The sequence below is a fragment of the Scyliorhinus torazame genome, chromosome 11 (assembly GCF_047496885.1).
Source record: "Scyliorhinus torazame isolate Kashiwa2021f chromosome 11, sScyTor2.1, whole genome shotgun sequence".
In the NCBI taxonomy this organism is placed as follows: domain Eukaryota; kingdom Metazoa; phylum Chordata; class Chondrichthyes; order Carcharhiniformes; family Scyliorhinidae; genus Scyliorhinus; species Scyliorhinus torazame.
Genome location: NC_092717.1, coordinates 41,963,961 through 41,990,191, shown reverse-complemented (window position 1 = coordinate 41,990,191; position 26,231 = coordinate 41,963,961). Strand labels below are relative to the sequence as shown.

The 26,231-nt window shown below is 45.7% G+C and overlaps 1 protein-coding gene across 2 annotated transcripts in view; it reads right to left on the bottom strand.

Moving 5' to 3' along the window:
• The window catches only part of dcaf13 (ddb1 and cul4 associated factor 13), a 120,084-nt gene that overhangs the window by 32,003 nt on the left and 61,850 nt on the right, over positions 1 to 26,231 (bottom strand). For both annotated transcript variants that reach the window (XM_072467175.1, XM_072467176.1), the window contains one exon: positions 7,413 to 7,548. In XM_072467175.1, the coding sequence (XP_072323276.1) occupies positions 7,413 to 7,548 (136 nt within the window). The remainder of the gene's footprint in view (positions 1 to 7,412; positions 7,549 to 26,231) is intronic.

Here is a 26,231-nt window from a genome sequence, read left to right as displayed (position 1 = left end):
GTGTCTGTATGTAGTCCAGGTTTGAGCCATATAGAAGAGTTGGGAGGATGACTGCCTTGTACACGAGGATCCTAATATCAGCACAGTGTCACTGTCATTGAAGCCTCTCATCCCTAGGTGTCCGAAGATAGCATTCGCAGATTTGATATGATGATGGATTCACACTGCAATGACAGCCTTAGATGAAAGGTGGCTCCCCAGGTAGGGGAAATGTTCCACGTATGAGAGGGTTTCTCTATTCACCTTGATAGAGGGAGAGACTGTCTCTTCCCCAATGGCGGGTTGGTAGATTTTCTTGAGGCTGATTCTTCAGAATGCTCCGCAAAGACGTCAAACAGAGCTTGGAGATTCTCTTCCAAGAGAACGGAAATGGTGTTGTCATCCCGATATGGAGTTCCACGAGCGATGTCAGTGTCACTTTCTTTTTGGATTTCACCTTGAAGTTGAAAAGTTTTACATCCATCCTGCAGATGTCAACTCCACTGGGAAGCTGCTTGTTCTTGAAAGGTGAATGATGATGGCAATGAAAATAGAGGAAAGGGTCGGGCGATGACACATCCCTGCTTGACTCCAGTTTTTACCTCAAAAGGTTTCTGTCATACTTATGACGCTGAGGACTATCGACAACATCATGTTGAGAGGAGTCGGAGGATGTTGATGAATTTCTCTGGACAGCCAGTCTTTGACAGGATCTTCCACAGCACTTCAAAAGCCTTGGTCAGATCGATGAAGGCCATGCAGAGTGGTTGATGTTGCCCCTGCCATTTATCTTGAAGATGTCGAGCAGTGAAAATCATGCACATTGTTCTGTGGTTTGGTCGGAAGACACACTGGCTTTCCGTAAGGATTTCTTCAGAGACTGGGAGGAGGCGGCTAGCGAAGTTTCAGGTGATGATCTTCCCGGCGATGGAGATTAGGGAGAGATTTCTCAGTAGCCCTCACAGCAGGCTCTGTCTCTTTTCTTGAAGATCCGGACAGCATCCTGAAGGTCGGCAGGAATTTCTTCTCGGTCCCAGATGTTCAGGAACTGGTGATAGGTGATCTCTTCACCTCCAAATTTGAAAATCTCTGCTGGAATCCCATCCACTCCTGCGTGTTTTCCATTCTGTGTGTTTAATACCGGCTTCAACTTGATCCACGTTTGGGTCACATGTTAACCATGGCCTATACTGATATTCTCGCAACCACGTGTAAATCACACTCTTGTATTTATAAATTCATATATTTGTTTTATATTGAAAAATACTTAATGATAAGAATTCCCCTTCAAACAAAGCCAAAATATTGTTTAGCAACTCAATGTTGTAAGTACTGATTAACCAAACTGGCTATTAACTATCATACGCAAGAGATTAAAAGGACACAAAATTAATTGATATAAATACATCAATTTTAACAATGTTAACCATGCAAACGTGGACTAGGCGAATGGCACCTGGGATGAGGCTGCTCAGGCTACTGGAGGCCCCTGGCTGGTCAGGGACAGGGCAAGGTGGCCCTCTGGCAGCCAGGCACTGCCAGGGTGCCAGTGGAGCACTGCCAGGGGTCATGTCATGAAAGGAGGGACGGGGATGGGAGGTGATGGGCAGGTATGAAGGCGCCTCTGGAAGGTTGGAGGTGGAGGGGGGAAAAATGTGAAGGGTAGGGGTCCTGGAAGGTGGGGTCCTCAAGCTCACTTAAGAGATCAGAGCACTTTTTCAAAATAGTGGCCCGATCTCAGAGTTCTCCCAGTGAGCCAGAGAAGACAGCCAGAGTGAGACAGCAAAGAGTGAGTTTGGGAATTTGAAGCTAGGTGGGAATTCGAAGCTGGATGGGGAGGTGGTGCTTTTTAACCCTGGTAAGTGACTGGTAAGTAGTTTTTCTTTTCATTGTCTAATTTATTCATTTATTTTTACTTTCGTTTTTTGGAATTGTAGTTGTACAAGTTAACCTAAGGCTTAAGACATGGCAGGAGATCCCAGACCCGTGTCATGCTCCTCATGTGCGATGTGGGAGCTCAGGGACACGTCCACTGTCCCTGGCGTCTTCACGTGCAAGAAGTGTGTCCAGTTGCAGCTCCTGTTAGACCGCTTGACGGCTCTGGAGCTGCGGATGGACTCACTTTGGAGCATCCACGATGCTGAGGACATAATGGATAGCACGTTTAGCGAGTTGGTCACACCGCAGGTGAAGGTTACTAAGGGAGATAGAAAATGGGTGACCAAAAGACAGAGCAAGAGTAGGAAGGCAGTGCAGGTGTCCCCTGTGGTCATCTCCCTGCAAAACAGATATACCGCTTTGGATACTGTTGAGGGGGATGGCTCACCAGGGGAAGGCAGCAGCAGCCAGGTTCATGGCACCATGGCTGGCTCTGGTGCGCAGCTGGGCAGGAAGAACAATGGCAGGGCTATAGTGATAGGGGACTCAATCGTAAGGGGAATAGACAGGCGGTTCTGCAGACGCAATCGCAACTCCAGGATGGTATGTTGCCTCCCTGGTGCAAGGGTCAAGGATGTCTCGGAACGGCTGCATGACATTCTGGGGGGGGGGGGGGGGGGGGTGGAACAGCCATCTGGCGTGGTGCACATAGGCACCAACGATACAAGGTAAAAAACGGGACGAGGTCCTACAAGCTGAATTCAGGGAGTTAGGAGTTAAACTAAAAAGTAGGACTTCAAAAGGTAGTAATCTCAGGATTGCGATCAGTGCCACAAGCTAGTCAGAGTAGGAATGTCAGGATAGATAGGATGAATGCGTGGCTCGAGAGATGGTGCAAGAGGGAGGGATTCAAATTCCTGGGGCATTGGAACCGGTTCTGGGGGAGGTGGGACCAGTACAAACCGGACGGTCTGCACCTGGGCAGGACTGGAACCGATGTCCTAGGTGGGGGTGTTTGCTAGAGCTGTTGGGGAGGGTTAAAATTAATTTGGCAGGGGGATGGGAACCGATGCAGGAAGTCGGAAGGTAGTAAAACAGGGACAGAAACAAAAGGCAGTAAGGGGGAAAGTGTAAGGCAGAGAAGCCATAGTCAAAAATCAAAAAGGGCAACAGTACAAGGTACAGTGACTGAGGGGAGCTCAGTGAATAGGCCCAGTAATACTAAAAGGATTAAAACGGGAAGTAAAAACATAAATGGTGAGCAACGCGGCAGATTGTTACATGAAGATATGGGTTCAACGACAAGGAAAATTAGGAGAAAAGTTAAGAGGAAATATAACTTAGGAGAGGTTACTGATCGAGGTGTTAAGATTTAAAACAGAGGTATAAAAGCCAACATAAGGGTACTTTACCCGAATGCTCGTAGTATTCGAAATAAGGTAAATGAGTTGGTGGCGCAAATCATCGTGAATGACTATGATTTAGTGGCCATTACTGAAACATGGTTAAAGGATGGTCACGACTGGGAGTTAAATATCCGAGGGTATCAAACTATTCGGAAGGACAGAGTGGATGGTAAGGGAGGTGGTGTAGCTCTGTTATTTAAGGATGACATCCGGGCAACAGTAAGGGATGACATCGGTGCTACGGAGGATAAGGTTAAATCCATTTGGGTGGAAATCAGGAATAGCAAGGCGAAAAAGTCACTGATAGGAGTAGTCAATAGACCACCAAATAGTAACATTATGGTGGGGCATGCAATAAACAAAGAAATAACTGATGCATGTAGAAATGGTACAGCAGTTATCATGGGGGATTTTAATCTACATGTCGATTGGTTTAACCAGGTCGGTCAAGGCAGCCTTGAGGAGGAGTTTATAGAATGTATCCGCGATAGTTTCCTAGAACAGTATGTAATGGAACCTACGAGGTAGCAAGCGGTCCTAGATCTGGTCCTGTGTAATGAGACAGGATTGATTATTGAATTCATAGTTAGGGATCATCTCGGAAGGAGCAATCACAATATGGTGGAATTTAAAATACAGATGGAGGGTGAGAAGGTAAAATCAGACACTAGTGTTTTGTGCTTAAACAAAGGAGATTACAATGGGGTGAGAGAAGAACTAGCTAAGGTAGACTGGGAGCAAAGACTTTATGGTGAAACAGTTAAGGAACAGTGCTGAGAACCTTCCAAGCGATTTTTCACAGTGCTCAGCAAAGGTTTATACCAACAAAAAGGAAGGACGGTAGAAAGAGGGAAAATCAACCGTGGATATCTAAGGAAATAAGGGAGCGTATAAAATTGAAGGAAAAAGCATACAAAGTGGCAAATTTAGTGGGAGACTAGAGGACTGGGAAATCTTTAGGGGGCAACAGAAAGCTACTAAAAAAGCTATAAAGAAGAGTAAGATAGATTATGAGTAAACTTGCTCAGAATATAAAAACAGATAGTAAAAGTTTCTACAAATATATAAAACAAAAAAGAGTGGCTAAGGTAAATATTGGTCCTTTAGAGGATGAGAAGGGAGATTTAATAATGGGAGATGAGGAAATGGCTGAGGAACTGAACAGGTTTTTTGGGTCGGTCTTCACAGTGGAAGATACAAATAACATGCCAGTGACTGATAGAAATGAGGCTATGACAGGAGAGGACCTTGAGATGATTGTTATCACTAAGGCGGTAGTGATGGGCAAGATAATGGGGCTAAAGGTAGACAAGTCTCCTGGCCCTGATGGAATGCATCCCAGAGTGTTAAAAGAGATGGCTAGGGAAATTGCAAATGCACTAGTGATAATTTACCAAAATTCACTAGACTCTGGGGTGGTCCCGGCGGATTGGAAATTAGCAAATGTGACATCACTGTTTAAAAAAGGAGATAGGCAGAAAGCGGGTAATTATAGGCCAGTGAGCTTAACTTCGGTAGTAGGGAAGATGCTGGAATCTATCAAGGAAGAAATAGCGAGGCATCTGGATGGTAATTGTCCCATTGGGCAGACGCAGCATGGGTTCATAAAGGGCAGGTCGTGCCCAACTAATTTAGTGGAATTCTTTGAGGACATTACCAGTGCGGTAGATAACGGGGAGCCAATGGATGTGGTATATCTGGATTTCCAGAAAGCCTTTGACAAGGTGCCACACAAAAGGTTGCTGCATAAGATAAAGATGCATGACATTAAAGGGTAAAGGATAGAGGATTGGTTAATTAATAGAAAGCAAAGAGTGGGGATTAATGGGTGTTTCTCTGGTTTGCAATCAGTCGCTAGTGGTGTCCCTCAGGGATCGGTGTTGGGCCCACAATTGTTCACAATTTACATAGATGATTTGGAGTTGGGGACCAAGGGAAATGTGTCCACGTTTGCAGACGACACTAAGATGAGTGGTAAAGCAAAAAGTGTAGAGGATACTGGAAGTCTGCAGAGGAATTTGTATAGGTTAAGTGAATGGGCTGGGGTCTGGCAGATGGAATACAATGTTGACAATTGTGAGGTTATCCATTTTGGTAGGAATACAGCAAAAGGGATTATTATTTAAATGATAAAATATTAAAACATGCTGCTGTGCAGAGAGACCTGGGTGTGCTAGTGCATGAGTCGCAAAAAGTTGGTTTACAGGTGCAACAGGTGATTACAGGCGCAACTTGTGATTAATAAGGCAAATGGAATTTTGTCCTTCATTGCTGGAGGGATGGAGCTTAAGACTAGGGAGGTTATGCTGCAATTGTATACGGTGTTAGTGAGGCCACACCTGGAGTATTGTGTTCAGTTTTGGTCTCCTTACCTGAGAAAGGACATACTGGCGCTGGAGGGTGTGCAGAGGAGATTCACTAAATTAATCCCAGAGCTGAAGGAGCTGGATTAAGAGGAGAGGTTGAGTAGACTGGGACTGTATTCGTTGGAATTTAGAAGGATGAGGGAGGATCTTATAGAAACATTTAAAATTATGAAGGGAATAGATAGGATAGATGTGGGCAGGTTGTTTCCACTGGTGGGTGAATGCAGAACTAGGGGGTATAGCCTCAAAATAAGGGGAAGTAGATTTAGGACTGAGTTTAGGAGGAACTTCTTCACCCAAAGGGTTGTGAATCTATGGAATTCCTTGCCCAGTGAAGCAGTTGAGGCTCCTTCATTAAAAGTTTTTAAGATAAAGATAGTTTTTTGAAGAATAAAGGGATTAAGGGTTATGGTGTTCGGACCGGAAAGTGGAGCTGAGTCCACAAAAGATCAGCCATGATCTCATTGAATGGCGGAGCAGGCTCGAGGGGCCAGATGGCCTACTCCTGCTCCTAGTTCTTATGTTCTTAAGCCACTCTGGCCAGCGAGTTCATTTCCCCTGCGATTGTGAGCTAGCCTGGAGAGAAACTCGCCAGGACCTGAAAAAGTGTCTATGTGTGGGTTAGATAGTGGTTGGGAACTCACTGACAAGAGCCGGGGAGAAACTTCCAGCCAAACCCACCTGAATTGACAGAAACTTCTGTTAGAACGTGTCCAAGCAGGGATTGCTTGAAATCAAAATATTTTATTCGATACTCAAATTTGAGTTGGGAAGCTCAAATAAAAATATCAAATTAAACATGGCTCATTAAGTATTAACAAGGTGCTAACAACGAATTGAAAACGCTTTTTGAATGTAAAATAATTACTAAGGTTAAGCTGATGTTAAAAAAAGGGTCAAGTATGAAACAAAGCTTATGACAAAATTATTGTCAGGTTCTGGGGAATGGTTTCCCGTCTGGTAGGAATTTCTCACATACTAGATAAGAGTAATGATACTAAAAAGGATGGTACGAAAGGGGATTCTAAAATGATCAAATAATTGAATAGCCTAGTTTTCTGTTTTTATTTCAGATTTCAAACATCCACAGTATTTTTTAGATTAAAGTTGATGGGCTGTTGCTCTTAAGAATCTTCAAATCACCAATTACTTTATTGATGTATTTTAAGTTTTAAAACACTCGACACTGTAGCAAGGAACACCTCAGCACAAGTAACTGGTTCTTGTAGTGTGTCATACAGTCGAACTGTGCATCAGTAGTCAAAAAGTTATCACAAAAATGTTTCTGTAACAAGTTAGGGCTGGATGTGGCTTTTAGGTACCTACACATATTTAATGCCATTTTACTTGTAATGTGCTTTACCAATTTCCACCATAACACAAATACACATTGCACAAAATGGGATTGTTGCAATTCAATATGAAATGACATTCTCCATAAGCACTCGTGTATTCAAAGGTTTAAAAGAATCAACATACAAGCAAACAACATGGAAATAAATCTCAGGATTTCTATATAGGGGTTGGTTTAGCACAGTGGGTTAAACAGCTGGCTTGAAATGCAGAACAAGACTAGCAGCGCGGGTTCAATTCCTGTACCGGCCTCCCTGAACAGGCGCCGGAATGTGGCGACCAGGGACTTTTCACAGTAACTTCATTGAAGTCTGCTTTTGACAATAACCGATATTGTATATAATACCAGCAGGAGTCTAGTGACCAGGTATTTGTACCCATGCACACTCTTATCAAAACGAATACAGTGAGACTAGTTTTGAATATTTACCACACCAAGCTTTTCAGAAGCATTCGCTTTCCACAAACGGATATTCATTTCATCAGAACCACATAGTATGTACTTGTTGTCAGCAGACCATTTTACACACATAACATGCTGCATACGTTTTGTATGGTACACCTCCCTGGAAAATAAAATGATTATCGTCATGGAAAGGTACTTTACAATAAACATTGTAATTCTATGTATAATGCCAGTATAGTAAAGGATTAATATCTGAATCCAAGTGTAATTCAAACACTAGAGGGCATCACTAATTCACTCTATATATGACAGCTTCTCTCAGAATTCTGGGAGAAGCTGAAGAGAACATGGAGAGAAGAGTGAATTTTGAATAGAGAAATATAGCACGAGGTCAAGTCATACTGTACTTTAATAGTTAGATAGAATATTGAATACTAAACTACAGATTCAGTGTGTAGCGCACAATGATTTACAAGAGACGAGAAGTGATGAAGTCGATCCAGGCTTTATTGAGCGATGCTTGTCCCCAGCATCTCAGCAACAGAATGAAGCTGCGGGGAGAAGCTCGGGTTCTTATACTCCGCCTTCGGGGCGGAGCCAGAAGTCGGCAGATCCAACCAGGACCCGGGATCTGTCAGCCAATAGCATCTCGGCTTCACAGGTCCCACATGACCCCTAACACATACCACCACATTCACCCCTTGTTAAAAAGGAACCTGGCGGGGTGGTGGTTCGCATGGTGGTAGGGGTTTACAAGGCTGGCCCTGGAACAAATTTCGGGCAGTGTTACTACAGCTTTAGCCCTACACTGGGCTATGTACAGGTTTGTGAGAACTATTTACAATATGAGCAAAAAAAATTATTTTTTTGTTACAACAACATTCTTGGTGTCACGCGGATTCCCCGAGTCGAGCGGGCGGTCTGGTCTTCCTCGTCGATCGCCTCAGCCCCGGTGGTGGTGCAGGTGCTTGCTCAGGCGTTGTCGTCTCCGGGAGCATTTCGCTGTTTGTTCCTGTTTTACTCCTGGGCGGGCACGGGAGGAGGACCGATCCCCCCGGGAAGGGGGCGGTCGCGGGGTGCGCCTGTGGCAGGGAGGGGATGATCGGTGTCGGAGGTGTGTGTGTGTGTTTCCGGCGGGCGCCAGGTCCCGCAGGGAGACAGTGTCCTGTCGGCCGTCTGGGTACGCCACGTAGGCGTACTGCGGGTTCGCGTGGAGAAGGTGAACCCTCTCGACCAACGGGTCCGATTTGTGCGCCCGCACATGTTTCCGGAGCAAGGTGGGTCCTGGGGCCGCCAGCCAGGTCGGCAGCAACGTTCCGGAGGAGGACTTTCTGGGGAAGACAAGGAGGCGCTCATGAGGCGTTTGGTTAGTGGTGGTACACAGCAGCGACCGGATGGAGTGGAGAGCGTCCGGGAGGACCTCCTGCCACCGGGAAACTGGGAGATCCCTGGACTGTAGGGCCAGTAGGACGGTCTTCCAGACCGTGCCGTTCTCCCTCTCTACTTGCCCGTTCCCCCGGGGGTTGTAGCTGGTTGTCCTGCTCGAGGCTATGCCCTTGCTGAGCAGGAACTGGCGCAGCTCGTCACTCATAAAGGAGGGCCCCCTGTCGCTATGGATATACGCGGGGCAACCGAACAGTGTGAATATGGTGCCAAAGGCTTTAATTACTGTGGCCGCTGTCATGTCGGGGCAGGGGATGGCGAAGGGGAAACGAGAGTACTCGTCCACCACGTTCAGGATGTATGCGTTGCGGTCGGTGGAGGGGAGGGGCCCTTTGAAATCCAAACTGAGGCGTTCAAAGGGGCGGGAAGCCTTGATCAGGTGCGCTCTATCCGGCCTGAAAAAGTGCGGTTTGCACTCTGCGCAGATGTGGCAGTTCCTGGTGACTGTACGGACCTCCTCCACAAAGTAGGGGAGGTTGCGGGACTTTACGAAATGGTAGAATCGAGTGACCCCCGGGTGGCAGAGGTCCTCGTGGAGGGCTTGGAGGCGGTCTATTTGTGCGTTGGCACATGTGCCGCGGGATGGGGCATCGGACGGCTCGTTCAGCTTTCCGGGACGATACAAGATCTCATAGTTGAAGGTGAGAGAGCTCGATTCTCCACCTTAGGATCTTGTCATTCTTAATTTTGCCCCGCTGTGCATTATCAAACATGAAGGCTACCGACCATTGGTCGGTGAGGAGAGTGAATCTCCTGCCAGCCAGGTAATGCCTCCAATGTTGCACAGCTTCCACTATGGCTTGGGCTTCCTTTTCCACTGAGGAGTGGCGGATTTCTGAGGCGTGGAGGGTCCGGGAGAAAAAGGCCACGGGTCTGCCTGCTTGGTTAAGGGTGGCCGCCAGAGCTACGTCGGATGCGTCGCTCTCGACCTGAAAGGGGAGGGACTCGTCGATGGCGCGCATCGTGGCCTTTGCGATATCCGCTTTGATGCGGCTGAAGGCCTGGCGAGCCTCTGTCGACAGGGGGAAGGTAGTGGACTGTATTAGCGGGCGGGCCTTGTCTGCGTACTGGGGGACCCACTGGGCGTAATATGAAAAGAAACCCAGGCAACGTTTCAGGGCTTTGGAGCAGTGGGGGAGGGGGAATTCCATAAGGGGGCGCATGCATTCGGGGTCGGGGCCTATTACTCCACTGCGCACTACATATCCCAGAATGGCCAAACGGTTTGTGCTAAAAACGCATTTTTCCTCGTTATATGCGAGGTTCAGGGCGTTAGCGGTCTGGAGGAACTTTTGGAGGTTGGCGTCATGGTCCAGCTGAACGTGGCCGCAGATGGTTACGTTGTCGAGATACGGGAACGTGGCCTGCACCCCCTGCTGGTCAACCATTCGGTCCATCTCCCGTTGGAAGACCGAGACCCCGTTCGTGATGCCAAATGGGACCCTTAGGAAGTGGTATAGACGCCCGTCTGCCTCGAAGGCGGTGTACTTGCGGTCACCTGGGCGGATAGGGAGCTGGTGGTAGGCGGACTTGAGGTCCACGGTGGAAAAGACCTTATACTGGGCAATCCGATTGACCATGTCGGATATGCGGGGGAGAGGGTATGCATCTAGCTGCGTGTACCTGTTGATGGTCTGACTATAGTCTACGACCATCCTTTGCTTCTCCCCGGTCTTTACTACTACCACCTGGGATCTCCAGGGACTATTGCTGGCCTGGATTATGCCTTCCTTCAGCAACCGCTGGACTTCAGACCGAATAAATATCCGGTCCTGGGCGCTGTACCGTCTGCTCCTAGTGGCGACGGGTTTGCAATCCGGGGTGAGGTTTGCAAACAAGGACGGCGGTTCAACCTTGAGAGTTGCGAGGCCGCAAATAGTGAGTGGGGGTATTGGGCCGCCGAATTGGAATGGTAGGCTCTGCAGGTTACACTGGAAATCTAATCCCAGTAATGTGGGCGTGCAGAGTTGGGGAAGGACGTAGAGCCTATAGTTCTTAAACTCCCTCCCTTGCACCGTTAGGTTTGCGATGCAGAACCCTTTGATCTCTACGGAATGGGATCCTGCAGCTAGGGAAATCTTTTGCGTGCTTGGATGGATGGTCAGAAAACAGCGTCTTACTGTGTCTGGGTGAATAAAACTTTGTGCTCCCGGAGTCGATCAGGCATGGCGTCTCGTATCCGTTGACCAATACCGTTGTTGTCGTCGTCTGGAGCGTCCGGGGCCGCGATTGATCAAGTGTCACAGAAGCCAGTCGTGGTAGTAGTGTCGCAGCGTCTTCTTCGGACCCCGTGGAGCCGTCGATGCTGGGGTCCTTTGTTGTCAACCAAGATGGTGGTGTCCATGAATCGCACGCGGCCGGGGGTGGACAAAATGGCCGCCCCCATGGATCGCACATGGTCGGGGGTGGACAAAATGGCCGCCCCATGAATCGCACGTGGCTAGGGGGGGGGGGGGGGGGGGGTCACAAGATGGCGGCGCCCATCCTCCCCTCATGGTGCCCGGGACCCAAAATGGTGGCGCCCGCAGGTCGCACATGGGGCGCTGGGGGGGGGGGGGGGGGGGGGGGGGGGGGGTTTGGGATGTGCTGGGCTCGTTCTTCTCCGGGGATTACGGCGACACCCCGGGACCGGCACACCGCCGCGTAATGGCCCTTTTTGCCGCAGCTTTTACAAATAGCTGCGCGGGCCGGGCAGCGCTGCCGGGGGTGTCTTGCTTGTCCGCAGAAATAGCAGCGGGCCCCCCCGGGATGGTCTGGCGCTTTAACCGCGCAAGCTTGCGAGGGGGGTCCACGGAGCCCAAGGGGCTGCCGCGCGGTCGGGGCCGTAGGAGCGGGCGTTTTGTGAGGCCACATCAAGGGAGGCTGCAAGGGCCCGTGCCTCTGAGAGTCCTTGCGACTCTCTTTCTAAAAGTCTTTGGCGAATTTGGGGAGAGTTCATACCTGCCACAAATGCATCAAGAATTAGCACGTCCGTGTCTTCGATCGCGTTCACCGGCGGGCAGCTGCAGCCCCGTCCCAAAATTAGCAGCGCGGCGTAGAATTCCTCTAGTGATTCTCCGGGACTTTGCCGTCTCGTCGAGAATTGGTGGCGCGCGTAGACCTGGTTAACGGGCCAAACGTAGACGCCCTTCAGCAATATGAGCGCCGTCGGGAAATCCTCTGCGTCTTCTATGAGAGGGTAAATTTCCGGGCTTACCCTCGAATGCAGGACCTGCATTTTCTGGTCTTCGGTGATCCGGCCGGGAGCCGTTCGGAGGTAGCCTTCAAAGCATGCTTGCCAATGTTTGAATACTGCTGCCGAGTTCGCTGCGTGGGGGCTGATCCGCAGGCATTCCGGGGCGATCCGGAGCTCCATAGTCTTTTAAGCTCGCTTAATAAATTGTAGCGCACAATGACTTACAAGAGACGAGAAGTGATGAAGTTGATCCAGGCTTTATTAAGCGATGCTTGTCCCCAGCAGCTCAGCAACAGAATGAATCTGCGGGGAGAAGCTCGGGTTCTTATACTCCGCCTTCAGGGCGGAGCCAGAAGTCGGCAGATCCAACCAGGACCCGGGATCTGTCAGCCAATAGCATCTTGGCTTCACAGGTCCCACATGACCCCTAATACATACCACCACACAAGTGTCATTAGTTTAGTGGTGTAAAATAAATTAGTTTTCACTCAATCTTTTTATTTGTATATTCTTTGTCAACCCCATATATCTGAATACCTTGGAGGAAAAGGCAAGGAATATAATAAACATTATTTGAAACAGAAGTCACATGAAAAAAAAGCTTACTTGTGGATTAAACACAGAAACAAAATAATCAACATCTGGTGCTGCCAGTGCAAAATCCACATGTTTTGTTTAATACCAATTGTATTTTTCTAAAAAGGTACGTCCATGTTAGAAATCTAACATTCAAATTGCACAATCACTTTCCAAACAAATTCCAATAGTTACAATCAGTTCTGTAACACTGCAACAACGTTAATGTAATTAGGGAATCTAGTTCACATGTAATACAAACCATTTACCCCACCTCCTTCAGTAAGCCTATTCTAGTAAACTCAAAACAAAATAGCCCATTCTGTGTGGAGTTTGCACTTTCTCCCCATGTCTGCGTGAGTTTCCTCCGGGTGCTCCGGTTCCCTCCCACAGTCCAAAGATGTGCAGGTTAGATGGATTGGCCATGCTGAATTGCCCCTTTGGTGTCCAAAGGTTAGGTGAGCTTACTGGGTTACAGGGATAAGGTGGAGGTGTGCGCTGAAGTAGGCCAGTGTAGCCTCGATGGGCCTAATGATCTCCGTCGGCACTGTAAATTCTATGACTCAATGTACTTTTCACAATTAAATTATCCAAAGATCAAGTTTATAAAGATTAATTGTCTTACTTAAGTGATTAAAGCGAATTAAACTATACACAGCAAGAAACAGCTTTTCCTATTGAACCAAAATATTGCATTTGGTTGACTCGGATCCCAGAAAGTCATACCTTTTAAAATTGCAATGCCTGGTAATAAGGTTATTTATGTCAAGGAAGCACAAGTAATTAATAATATTTTACTTTAGCGTTGGTGGGAAGATGTGCAGAACTTTGCTTTTCTTAAATCTTAATTTAATAATAGGTAAATTAATAAAATGGTTGAAGTCAACACATGCAAACCTCTCCATATTATTTTTTGCAATGAGGATGGCGTGAAAAGCTACTATGAACAGGGTTTAGGACTACGGTGTTTGCCATGCAGATTGTGGTGGTTACCTGGTGATACCAAATCTGCCCGACTCTCCCTCTGGCTTCTCTAACCTCGTTTTCCATACTGTTCAAATGAAGTTTAATTCAAGCTAGATGAAAGAGCACTATATCCTTCTATTACAATGCTCCTGACTCAGCATGAGGCTCAACAATTTCAAATCATAACCACGGTTCCCTATTCTTCAAACAGCTGGTGCTCGTTTAATATTCCTCTAGACCGATATATTAGATTGAATTTTGCAGAGGTGAAACAATGGCGCTCCCCATTGATCTCAAAGAAAGCTGCTGACAGAGTTCAAGCTATCACTGTAGCACTGTCTTCTCTTTTCTCAGCGGGGGGTTAACCTGGTAGAGTCAAGGGGATCCGCAAGCAACCAACAACACGGATGCCAGCAAGCAGGGCAAGTAGCCATAACTCTGAAGCATTCCCATAGACAGCAAACTAAGTTCTGAATCCGCCCACTTTTAATTAAAAATTTCAGACGGCGAAATAAATTATGATTTAGAAGACAAAAACGTACGATAACATTTTAATTGGCATTAATTTTTTAAAAAGTCATACTGGAGAAATCTGACGTTCCACAAATTAAAATTACCTTTTATTTCGGGGCCAGTGAGGGTATTTGGCAGCAATTACAAACTTAGTACATCTTTAAAAACCTAGTTAAACTTCATTTAACAAGATGCAACTTTTCCAAGGGTTTTTACAATGAGACCAAGTGTAAAAGTGGAGGCTCGACTTCACATGGGCCTCAACAGGGCACCCTCTGGAAGAATATGGAGGGCAAGATCTTCCAGCTGTTCACACGGGCGGGATCTTCCGGTCGCACTGATAGAGCAGCTCCATCATCGATTTCCCAGAAGTGTGGGGCGGATTCAATGGGAAATCCTATTGGCACTGGCAGGACCAGAAGATCCCACCGCCAGCCAATGGCAGGCTGTGTTCCGCTGCCGAGAAACGCGCCGCTAGGGAAGCCAGAATCACCGACAGCAACTTCTAGATTTGTTATTTTGTGCACGTCAGGATTCCTGAAGTTTCAGTGAAATAATGCCTGTGAATGCTGACAGTTTTGCCATCATTACATTTATGCAATCCCAGCGTTTGTTTCTTTACTTGTTCCATTATCCCATGAATACCCCATTTTATCCAGCACAATCATCCCTTTTATAATTTGAATGTCATGTTTCAGATCCTACTACAGAACCTATCCTTTTGTTCTTTCCACTTTCCCCCCTTTTCCCGGTCTCTTTACTTGCTGAAAACCTGTTACACCTACAGAGTAATTGACCTGAAACCTCAAATGTTTCCTCTCAATGGATGCTGCCCAACCTTAAGAGCATTTCCATCATTTTATGTTCACATTTTAGTGAAGGTGGTGTTAGTGCATTGTTATAAATGTTGGCCTGAACCTTCCAAGCAATGGCAATGATCGAACTACTGTTTTGGTCAAAAGTTCTGACTGAATGATGCTGTGCATTTCTACTGCAATCTTCCAAGTCCAGCTTCCACAGAAATACACATCATTGCATCATTCAGGGTCTTCCAATGGAGGGAATTAGGGTGAGGGAAGACAGAGAGTGTATCCTTTTTTACAACACTAGCTGCTGTATGGCAGGTTTACACATTCAGTCTAAATATTAGTGAAATGGATAAATGAGCAGGGTGGGCGAGTTGCTTAACAGACAAAGCGCTTGATAGGACAGGGTAACAGGGTCAGCTGTGTAGTTATCCAAGTGTAAACTGTCTAATACGTCCTGGTTAACTTTGCAGGCAAGCACTGTGGAACTGCTTCATCACAGTGCCAGGACCCAGGTCTGATTCCGGCCTTGGGTGATTGTGTGTGGAATTTGCACGTTCTCCCCATATTTGTGTCGTTTTCCTCTGGGTACCGGAATCCGGTTTCCTCCCACAATCCAAAGTGTGCAGTTTAGGTGGAATGGCCATGATCACACAGGATTACAGGGAGAGATCGGGGGCCTAAGTAGAGTGCTCTTGCAAAGGGATGGTGCAGACTTGATGGGTCAAATGGCCTCCTTCTGCACAGTACAGACTCTAAGTTTTATCTGAATGTCCAGAAGAGGCCATAAGATTTGGCCTGTTATGTCTGTAATGAACATGCTGGTGAACCTTTGAAATAATTTAGGATAGTTGTCGCTGAAATAACTGATCAACCTATGCAATAGATTACTAGTACCAGCAGTGAATACAGCAACTCTGGAATCCTTTAAGAAATAGTTGGATATTGATACTGGAAAACTGCAGAATGTCTATGGATGGAAAAATTAATATTGGCTGAATGGTTACCGTGTGAATCACTAATAACCAACATGATTGAAGAAACGGCGATGGTGGCATTCTTTGCAGTGGTCGTTATGTAGATGTGAGACTAGACCACTGTATTGTACAGATATTGTAGTTTTAAGGAAAGCAATTTGTCCAGATGTGGATGTCATAGTATTAAATGCAAAGGAGGCAGCCATTTGGCCCATTAGACACAATTCTGAGATTCTGCGTCATGCCAGCTCTACGTAGAGCAAGCCAGCCAACCCAGTTACCCTACTCTATCCCCATCAACTTGCTAGTTTATTGACTTCAAGTGCCCATCCAATTTTTGAAATCATTGTTTGCCTCTGCCTCCATAAACCTGTCAAGCAATGGGTTTCAGATCCTTGCCACTTTCTTCCTCAGTTTCCTGTTCCTGTTTCACACTTGCCCGAAACCGTAAATCAGTGTGTCCAATCCTTGTATGACCATCTACTAAGAACAGCTTTTCTTTATCTACCTTATCTAAACCAGTAGAATTATAATCTCATACACCTCCGACTGATCTCTCCTCTATCTTCTTTGCTCTACGGAGAACAGTCCCTGCTTCACCTACCGAATGTTGAAGGTAACATCCCTCCTTCCCTTGAATTATTCTGGCAAATCTCCCCTTCACCCTCTAAAGGGCCTTCACATCCTTCCTAAAGATTGGTGACCAGAACTGAATGCAATATCCCTAATGGTAGTCGAACCAGAGGTTCACGTGTTCAGGATAGCTTTCCTAGTTTTGTACTCATATCTCAATTCATGAAGCTCAAGATCCCATAGGTTTTGCCAACTACTTGCTCAACATGTCTTGCCACCTTGAGGATCTATGCATATGAAACCCAGGTCCCTCTGTCATTGTCACAACTGTGTGCATTAGGCAAGCTTAGATCTTCTTCCCACCTCCTTTCTAAAAATAATTTGAATTTAGTGTTAATGCAATGCGCACACCCTACTGCTGACAAATAATCCTAAACTTTTAAATCAGATTTCCCACACCCATGGAAATACTGCCATCTACTGTGTGTATATCTTTCACTTCTCTTTAATATTTCCAGACCCACATACTTTTCATCAAACTGGTCACATCCTGGCTATTTCAGTAAAACTTCACACTCTAAGCTCTTCAATATTCTATGCCAATTTGAAACCCCATGATCCTGTACTATTTAAATGTTCTTATTTCTCATTCCATATCCATTTTCCATACAAACGTTGCAAAATCCTTCACCAATTGACAATATGGCACAGAAGAAATTACCCCTTGATAAATCATCATCCTTTTCATGCTTTGGTCCAAAAATGTCATGAATTGAGATTTTCAAATCCCATCTCTGCTGAAGCAACATTCAACTACCCTTCTCCTAAAGTAGTTTGCCCCTTGCAGAAAGGATCCTCACCTAACCAAGTAACGGGCTTGTTTCACTTCATTCTCCTTCCTCATGCCCTTCTCATCTTTGCCCTCATCCCAAATAGGCTCAGAGTCATGGGGCAGAGTCACCCCCCCCCCCAGCCTCCCCATGCTGTGTGGTGGCAGAAGAGAAGTGGCCTACCATTGGTGCAATCCTGCCATGGTCAACGGGGTTTCCTTTTCTATGCACCTTCATTACCGGAAACCCACGGCGGGCGTTTGCCATCGGCGGGACCAGAAGATCCCGCTGGTGAGGACAGCCAGCAAATTTCAGCCACAAGTCTCACAGTCATTTGGCCATTAAGTCCGCATCAGCTCTCTGTAGAGAAAACCAGTCAGTCCCATTCCTACACATCTATCATTGTATTGAAGCCCTGCAAGTTTATTTCCTTCAAGTGCCCGTTCAGTTTCCTTTTGAAATCGTTGATCACCTCTAGCCGGTTTCTCTGTTACAGTTGATTTACATCATCCATACTTCAATTTATGATATCAAACCTGGAGATTTTATATAATCGGTAGCAAAAAAAGTAGTGCTCCTAGCACCAAACCAGGAGAACACACTGTCTACCATCCTCCAATCCAAAAATTAGCCGTTTGGATGGCTGTTTTCTGTCCTGAAGCCAATAGGTTTTATCCAAGCTAACACTGACCAATTCAATGAGCCACAAAATTGTTCATCAGCCTTCTAAGTGGTATTTTGTCATAAAAAAATTCAAATATAGGTAGCCCATCGTTATAACTTCTGAGTTACGACGAATGATACATGTTTATACATTACACCGTTTCGACTTAACTATGTAGTTTTGGACTTTATGACTACTCTCCAGCGTACAGTTATGTTTCTTTTAGTTTTGCCTTTCGCAACCTTCTGCTTCTCAGACAGTATCGAAGTATCTTTGAAAGTGTATGCACTATTGTATCATGGGAATATACTACTATTATGCAATTACACTGAAGCAAGATCTCACCAACTTTCCATTATCAAGTGTAAACAGGGCATCACGCTATGGTTCAGGAACCAAGTTCCCATTTATAACATTGGCCCTCTGGGAAAACCAGTTCCAACTTATGACCTTCCAACTTACAATGCCGTATTCAGGAACCAATTATGTCCCAAGTTCGAGGGTTACCTATAGGCAAATCAATCTGTCTTTTACAAAACCTGGTTGTTTCTCCTCAATTAACTCAAACCTCTCCAAGTTCATGTTGATTTTTCCAGATTTGTTCTTCAATAAAGGCGTCACAATTGCCATTTTCAACTGGACTGCAGTTATGACAGAGAAGGCACATTGAACACAAATTCTTTTGGAGCACATAAACCACCATCTTAGAAGAGCATCTTCTACTGTACTGGTGTGAATTTCATATCGGCTACACAAATGGCAGCAATTTAGGATTGGATTGGTTTATTGTCATGTGTACCGAGGTACAGTGAAAAGTATTTTTCTGCGAGCAGCTCAAAAGATCATCAAGTACATGAAAAGAAAAGGAAATAAAAGAAAATACATAATAGGGCAACACAAGGTACACAATGTAACTACATAACTCCGGCATCGGGTGAAGCATACAGGGGTGCAGTGTTTTAAAAAATATATTTTTGTTCTCTTTTTCACATTTTCTCCCAAATTTACACCCACCAACAATAAACAATAATCAGCAACAAATATGTCAATCCCCATAACAATAACAACGATCCCATCCTCCCACCAACCCCCAAACGTTAGCCCGCATGTTTACATGAACAAATGACAAAAAGGAATCAGGGATTACCCATAGTCAACCTTAATACACACAGCCCCCCTCCCCCCAACACTCTCACCCATCCCCCCGAACTAATGTTCGATGTTATCCAGTTCTTGAAAGTGCATAATGAATAATGCCCATGAATTGTAGAACCCCTCCGTCCTCCCCCTCAGTTCAAACTTAACCTTCTCAAGAGTCAAGAATTCCAACAGGTCCACCCGCCACGCCAGGGCACAGGGTGGAGAGGCTGCTCTCCATCCCAACAGGATCCGCGTTCGGGCGATCAACGAGTCGAAGGCTACGATATCTGCCTCCGCACCAGTTTCCAACCCTAGCTGGTCTGACACCCCGAATATGGCCTCCCGGGGACCCGGGTCCAGTTTCACATGCACCACCTTGGAAATTGCCCTAAAAACCTCCTTCCAGTAATCCTCTAGCTTTGGACAGGACCAAACCATATGAACGTGATTAGCGGCCCCCCCGCAACACTCACACACATCTTCTACTCCTTCAAAAGAATCGGCTCATCCTTGCCCTTGTGAGGTGTGCTCTGTATACCACCTTCAGCTGTATCAGCCCCAACTTCTCACATGAGGTGGAGGCATTTACTCTCCGGAGCACCTCACACCAGACCCCCTCCTCTGTAACTCGCCCAACTCTTCCTCCCACTTTGCTTTGATCCCTTCCAATGGTGCCTTATCCTCTTCCAAAATAGCTCCGTACACCGCTGACACTACCCCCTTCTCCAGTCCCCTTGTCGTCAGCACCTCCTCCAGCAATGTGGAGGCCGGTTCCTCCGTGAAGCTCCAAATCTCCTTTCTGGCAAAATCTCGAACCTGCATGTATTTAAACATTTCTCCCTGCTCCAGCCCATACTTCGCTTCCAGCTCCTTCAATCCTGCAAACCGACCCCGAAGAAACAAATTTTTTAGCGTCTTAATCCCCTTCTCTTCCCATTTCCGAAAATTTCCATCCCACCTCCCTGGCCCAAATCTGCGGTTCCCCCGAATCGGCATTTCCCTTGACCCTGCCCCCAACCCAAAGTGTTGGCGAAACTGCCTCCAGATTTTCAATGAAGCTATTATTACCGGACTCCTTGAGTATTTCCCCGGAGCTATCGGGAGCGGCGCTGTTGCTCGTGCTTTCAGTCCCGACCCCCTGCACAAACTCTCCTCCATTCTGACCCACTGGGAACAGGTGTGGAGTGTTAATGAGGTCAGTCCATAAGAGTGTCGTTTAGGAGTCTGGTAACAGCAGGGAAGAAGCTGTCTTTGAGTCTGTTCATGCGTGTTCTTAGTACAAATTAGAGACAGTTTATACTGTAGGCCCATGACCAAAGGGAAGATTTATAGAAGCATTACACAGTTTACACAGGTAGCAAACTTTCAACCTGCCAACCTAGGTTGGATTGGTACCAAGGTGCAAGTACTAGTTTGAGCATTAGTTTCTAGATAAACTGAAAATTTAAGAGGATAAGATTTGAAAAGAAGATTAAGATTTGAGTAACTTTCTCAATCATGCTTAGGAAAAGTCAATAAACAGGATTTTAAAAATATAGGCTATTGTAAAAGAAAAACAAAGCTGGTAACCAATTCTGAAAAGGTACGCTTTTTGTTCAGAGGCAAAAACCAGGCCTAAGAAAAAAACCTCTCCTCTGGCACCAATACAAATGGCTCAATATTCTGTACAATACCCTTAAGTTTAAAATAAAAACACATTTATTTTGGGATGTAGATGTCGGAGGCAAGGTTAGCATTTATTGCTTATCCCCAATTGTTCTGGAAATGGTTTGCAGTGGTATTTAATGAGCAGAAGATTTTTTTTCCAGAAATCATTTTAAAAACTAAAGTCTGCAATTTCTGATTTTCGGAAGTAAGGTAATTACAAAGCAAAATATTAAATTATTTTTAATCAATCCCATTGCAAAGCTACTTGAGATTAATGTATCATAATGAAGTATGTCATTTTTGAAATTTCATTAAACTGATTCATAATGGAAGTGACTTATAATAAATTATTATAATAAACATGCCCACTACTGACTTCATGATGGAAGGAAGGTCATTGATGGAGTAGCTGAAGATGGTTGGGCCTAGAACACTATCTTGAGGAACTCCTGCAGAAATGTCCCGGGACTGATATGATTGACCTCCAAAACCACAACCATCTACCTCTGTGCTAGGTATGACTCCAACCACTGGAGTTTTCCCCGATTCCCACTGACTACACAATTTTGTTGGTGCTCCTTGATCCCACAATTAGACAAATGTTGTCTTGATGTCAAGGGCAGTCACTCTCACCTTACATATAGTACAAGTATACAGGGGGCAGTTTAGCTCAGTTGGCTGAACAGTTAGTTTGTGATGCAGAGCAAGGTCAACAATACGGGTTCAATTCCCGTACCGGCTGAGGTCAATCATGAAAGCCCCGCCTTCACAATCTTGCTCTCGCCCGAGGAGTGATGATAAATCACTAGTCGGCTCTCCCCTCAAAAGGGGAAAGCTGCTGTTATGGCGGAGGCGTTTTCAGAACCCCAAAACGTATCATGGAGTTCAGCCAACCTCCTCCTTTAATGCTATTTTTGCTTTTCCGAGCACACGGCTCGTTCCCTAGGTGTGGGATTACAATTTTGGACACGTGGGTTTTTAAACACAACACAATGTTTATTCCATGAACTCAACTTAACCTCTAAAATAAACATTGGATCTCTTAACACCCCTTACTTCAAAGATAACCCTGAAAACATTACAACACTAAACAATCCTTCAGTTATTCCTTTCAACATCCAAGAGACTTAACACCTTTAAAACAGAAACACATCAGGCTTTACTATTATGAGTTTAAATCACCCAAATGATCCAGAGATAGTCTTTCATGGCAGAGATCACAGCAAATCCAGCTCACTGCAAACAGAGGCACACACCCAAGCTCTTTTCCTCAAAACTGAAACTAAAAAAACTGCAAAATGGCTGATCTGAGCTCAGCTCCACCCACTCTCTGACATCACTATTTTCTTAAAGGTACATTGCTTAAACACCCATTTCTTAAAGGTACCCTCACATGACACTGCCCATAGTCATTTGGGACTTGGGACTATGGTGACTTTACTTTTATGTATAGTACAAGATCTCTGCTCCCATAGTACTGAAAACTGTGCTCCAGAAATTGCCACACTACTCCATCAGTCTACTTTTGATGATTAGTAAAGTGAAAGAAAGGGTCAAAACAGTGTAATCAAGTGGCACTTGATTAACAATAACCTGCTCACTGACACTCAGTTTGGGTTCTGTCGCGGACCACGCAGCTCCTGATCTCATTACAGCCTTGGTTCAAACACGGTCAAAAGAGCTGAATTCCAAATGTGAGGAGAGAGGGACGGTCCTTGATATCAAAGCTGCATTTGACAGAGTGTGGTATCAAGGAGCCTTAAAACTGGAATCAGAGGTAAAACTCTCTGCTGGTTAGACTCATACCCAACACAAAGGCAAATAGTTGTGGTTGTTGGAGGTCAGTCATCTCAGTTCTCGGATATCACTGCAGGAGTTCCTCAGGGAAATGTCCTAGGCTCAACCATCTTCAGCTGCTTCCATCATAAGATCAGAAGTGGGGATGTACACACACGGTTCAGCACTATTCGCAACTCCTCAGAAATTGAAGCAGTCCATGTCTAAATGCAAAAAGACATGGACAATATCCAGGTTTGGCTATCAAGGGGCAAGTAACATCGGCATCACGCAAGTGCCAGGGAACGACCATCTCCATCAAGAGGAAATCTATCCATTGCCCCATGACATTACCATCTGAATACCTCACTATCAGTATCCTGGGGATTACCATTGACCAGAAACAGTACCAGACTAGCCATATTAATACTATGGCTAATAGAGGAGGTCAGAGGCTAGGAATTCTGTGGTAAGTAACTCATTTCCTGACTCCTCCAAAGCTTGTCCACAAGCCAGAGGTGTCATGGGATACTCTCCCATTGCCTGGAGAAGTGGAGCTCCAACAATACTAAAGAAGGTTTCCCCCACCCCCAAGCCACTCAGCATCCTGACTTGGAAATATATCGACGTTCCTTCAGCCATGGTGTCAAAATCCTGGAACTCCCTCCCGAACAGCACTTACATCCTTTGAATGAATAAAAAAAAAATGTTGGGCCATCAGGTTAGAAATTGTGATTGTACACAATTCTGCTGTGCCGGAATACTCAACACCTTGCGGATATTCAACTTTAGGTTTCTTGATCTGTCCTTGATCTATCTCACTCATAATGCTGACAGTGGTCTTAGGGACTCCTTGCAGTGAAGATGAGACAGTCTTGGACTATGATGTGGTCATTCTTACCAATGTAATAGCCAGAATGGTTAGGATGACATTTTTGTTCGTTACTGCCTCATGTTGGTTCCCTCACCCCTGATGTTGGCTTAATCTATTTGTTCCATCCAGTCAGTGATATGACTATTGAGCCACACTTGAAGTCACTCATTCAGAGTACATTCTGTGCCCTTACTTTCCACTGCTTCTTCCATGGTGAGTGCTAATTCATCAGCTATCTGGTGGAGAGATGGAAGATGATCATCAGCAGAACAGTTTGTCCTGAGACTTCAAGACTCCATGGATCTGACGTCAATGTGAGGAGTCTCACACCATTCTACCCCAACTGCTTATCACTGTGTCCCCTCCTTTGTTGGAAGACGACACCTCAAACAATGGTGATACAGTCCGTGATGTTACCTATTGGAAATGATTCAGCGTTATGCCAAGCTGTTTTTGCCTATTCAGAAGGACTGTTCTCTTAGCTTAGACACTATTCCTCAGATGTTAATGCGGAAGGATTCTCTTGCAGTCTCATTCACTCCTCCTTTAGCTTTCTCTGCTACTATTTTAACCTCGCTGCTGCTTGTAGCTACTCCTGCCAGCAAATCCGCTGTTATGGCATGCCACACTCGTCTAACTTGTCACCGTCACACATGCACTGTAGTATTTCTGCAACCCTCACACATCCACTGTGGCATTTTTGCAACCACTGTGATATCAGTCATCCAAATATGGTCGATCCCTCTTCCTGCTGCTTTCCTCTTTGCGCTCTCAAAGAAATCTCTGCAGCTTTTCAGCTCTGATCAATATTAGTATTTTCTTTTCTGGATGTCACATTTACAAGTTCTCGCTCATACAAATTCATATACCTCTTCTATTTGTCTTAAGGTCTGTAAAGGAATTTTTAGCAGACAACTTAGCACCCACATTTCAAAGAACTTTATTTTCTTCTGCAGTTCATAGTTAATGTGCAGGTTTCTGAGGAATACAGGACAGTGGATAGAATGTAGCATTATATGAGACTTTCCTTTGATGCAAGTTTTAGCTTTTGCCTTAGCACTTGGACCTTCTATTTTTCTCTTTGTCTTTTTTTTTTTTAAACGTCTTTCCTGTTTGTTGCTGGAATAATGGATAGAAAGGGCAACACAGAATTATGATTCAGCCAAGTGGATGGATTTGAAGCCATCAGTGGCCAATGACTCCAGGGCATGAAAAAGTACACTAGAGGCAATGCTAAATGTGAGGTTTAAGATCATACTGATACTGATCCGTGGTCTTCGATTTTGAGACATCGAGCTTCAACTTTCTCGGTGTGACAATCAGTATCAGATTGCCACTCCAAGCCGAATTACATCATTATTTTCCCCATCCCCAGCCTGAGGCCAGGCGAGATCCAGGCAGTGCAGCATGCCAAGGCCCAGTGAACCCAGAGAGTCGAAATGAAAGTCCCATCCCCTTTTCCAGATTTGATGGGACCCCTCGTTTCCCAGAACAGCTTCATTCAGCTCTTCAACTCTCATAAAAAAAACAGACCAAGTTTACCAGTAATAGGGCGGCACGCAGCGCAATGGTTAGCACTGGGACTGTGGCGCTGAGGACTCGGTTTCGAATCCCAGCCCTGGGTCACTGTCCGTGTGCAGTTTGCACATTCTCCGCGTGTCTGCGTGGGTTTCGCCCCCACAACCCAAAGATGTGCAGGTTAGATGGATTGGCCATGCTAAATTGCCTCTTAATTGGAAAAATATAATTGTGTACTCTAAATTTATAAAAATAAAATACCAGTAATACATGGACTCAAAAATCAATTTCTTTCTTTCTCAGAACTCTACTCAAGCTACCCCACTACACAGATGATTATTAGGTATAATCCAAGTCTTGGAACAGGCAGATGGTCAGCGCAGTGGCACAGTGGTTAGCACTGCTGCCTCACAGCGCCAGGGACCTGGGTTAGATCCCCACCTTGGGCGACTAGTGTGGAGTTTGCACATTCTCCCCACGTCTGCGGGGTTTTTTCCCCAGACGCTGCAGTTTCCTCCTAGAGTCCAAAGATGTTCAGGTGAGGTGGATTGGCCATGATAAATTACCCCTCGGTGTCCAGAGATGTGCAACTTAGGTTATGGAAATAGGACGGGGTGGGTGGGGGAGTGGACCTGGATTGAGTGCTCTATCGGAGGGTTGGCGCAGACTTGATGGGCCGAAAGCTCTCTTTCTGCACTGTAGGGATTCTATGCGATTGAAAATTGCAAGGCCAGAATTTTCCAGACCTCCGCGATGGGGGCGGCTCATTAGAATCATAGAATTTAGAGGGCAGAAGGTCATTCGGCCCATTTGAGTCTGCACCGGCCCTTGGAAAGAGCACCCAACACCTCCATCCTATCCCTGCAACCCAACCTAACCTTTTGGACACGAAGGGGCAATTTAACATAGCCAATCCACCTAACCTGCACACCTTTGGACTGTGGGAGGAAACCGAGCACCCGGAGGAAACCCACGCAGACATGAGGAGAAAGTGCAAACTCCACAGTCACCCGAAGCCAGAATTGAACCCGGGGCCCTGGAGCTGAGAGGCAGCAGTGCTAACCACTGGCTGCCGGTTGAGTCTTCCGGTCCCATCAAAGTCAATGGCAATTTGCATGGCTCGCCCATCCCAATACCAGGGAACCCACGGCAGGACTCGAAGGTCCTGTCGGCAGGAATGGCTTGAAAATCCAGCCTCAAGTCTCCAGGTCCAAAATTTTCCCCCAATTCCTATTGGAAGGAGTATTTTCAACACAAATCCCTTCTCTTATTGTAAATAATTTTTAAAAAACTAATCGCTGCTCATGGTACTTTGTAGATTCTCAATCCATACTGGTGACAACACACACACAAATTCAAAGAATT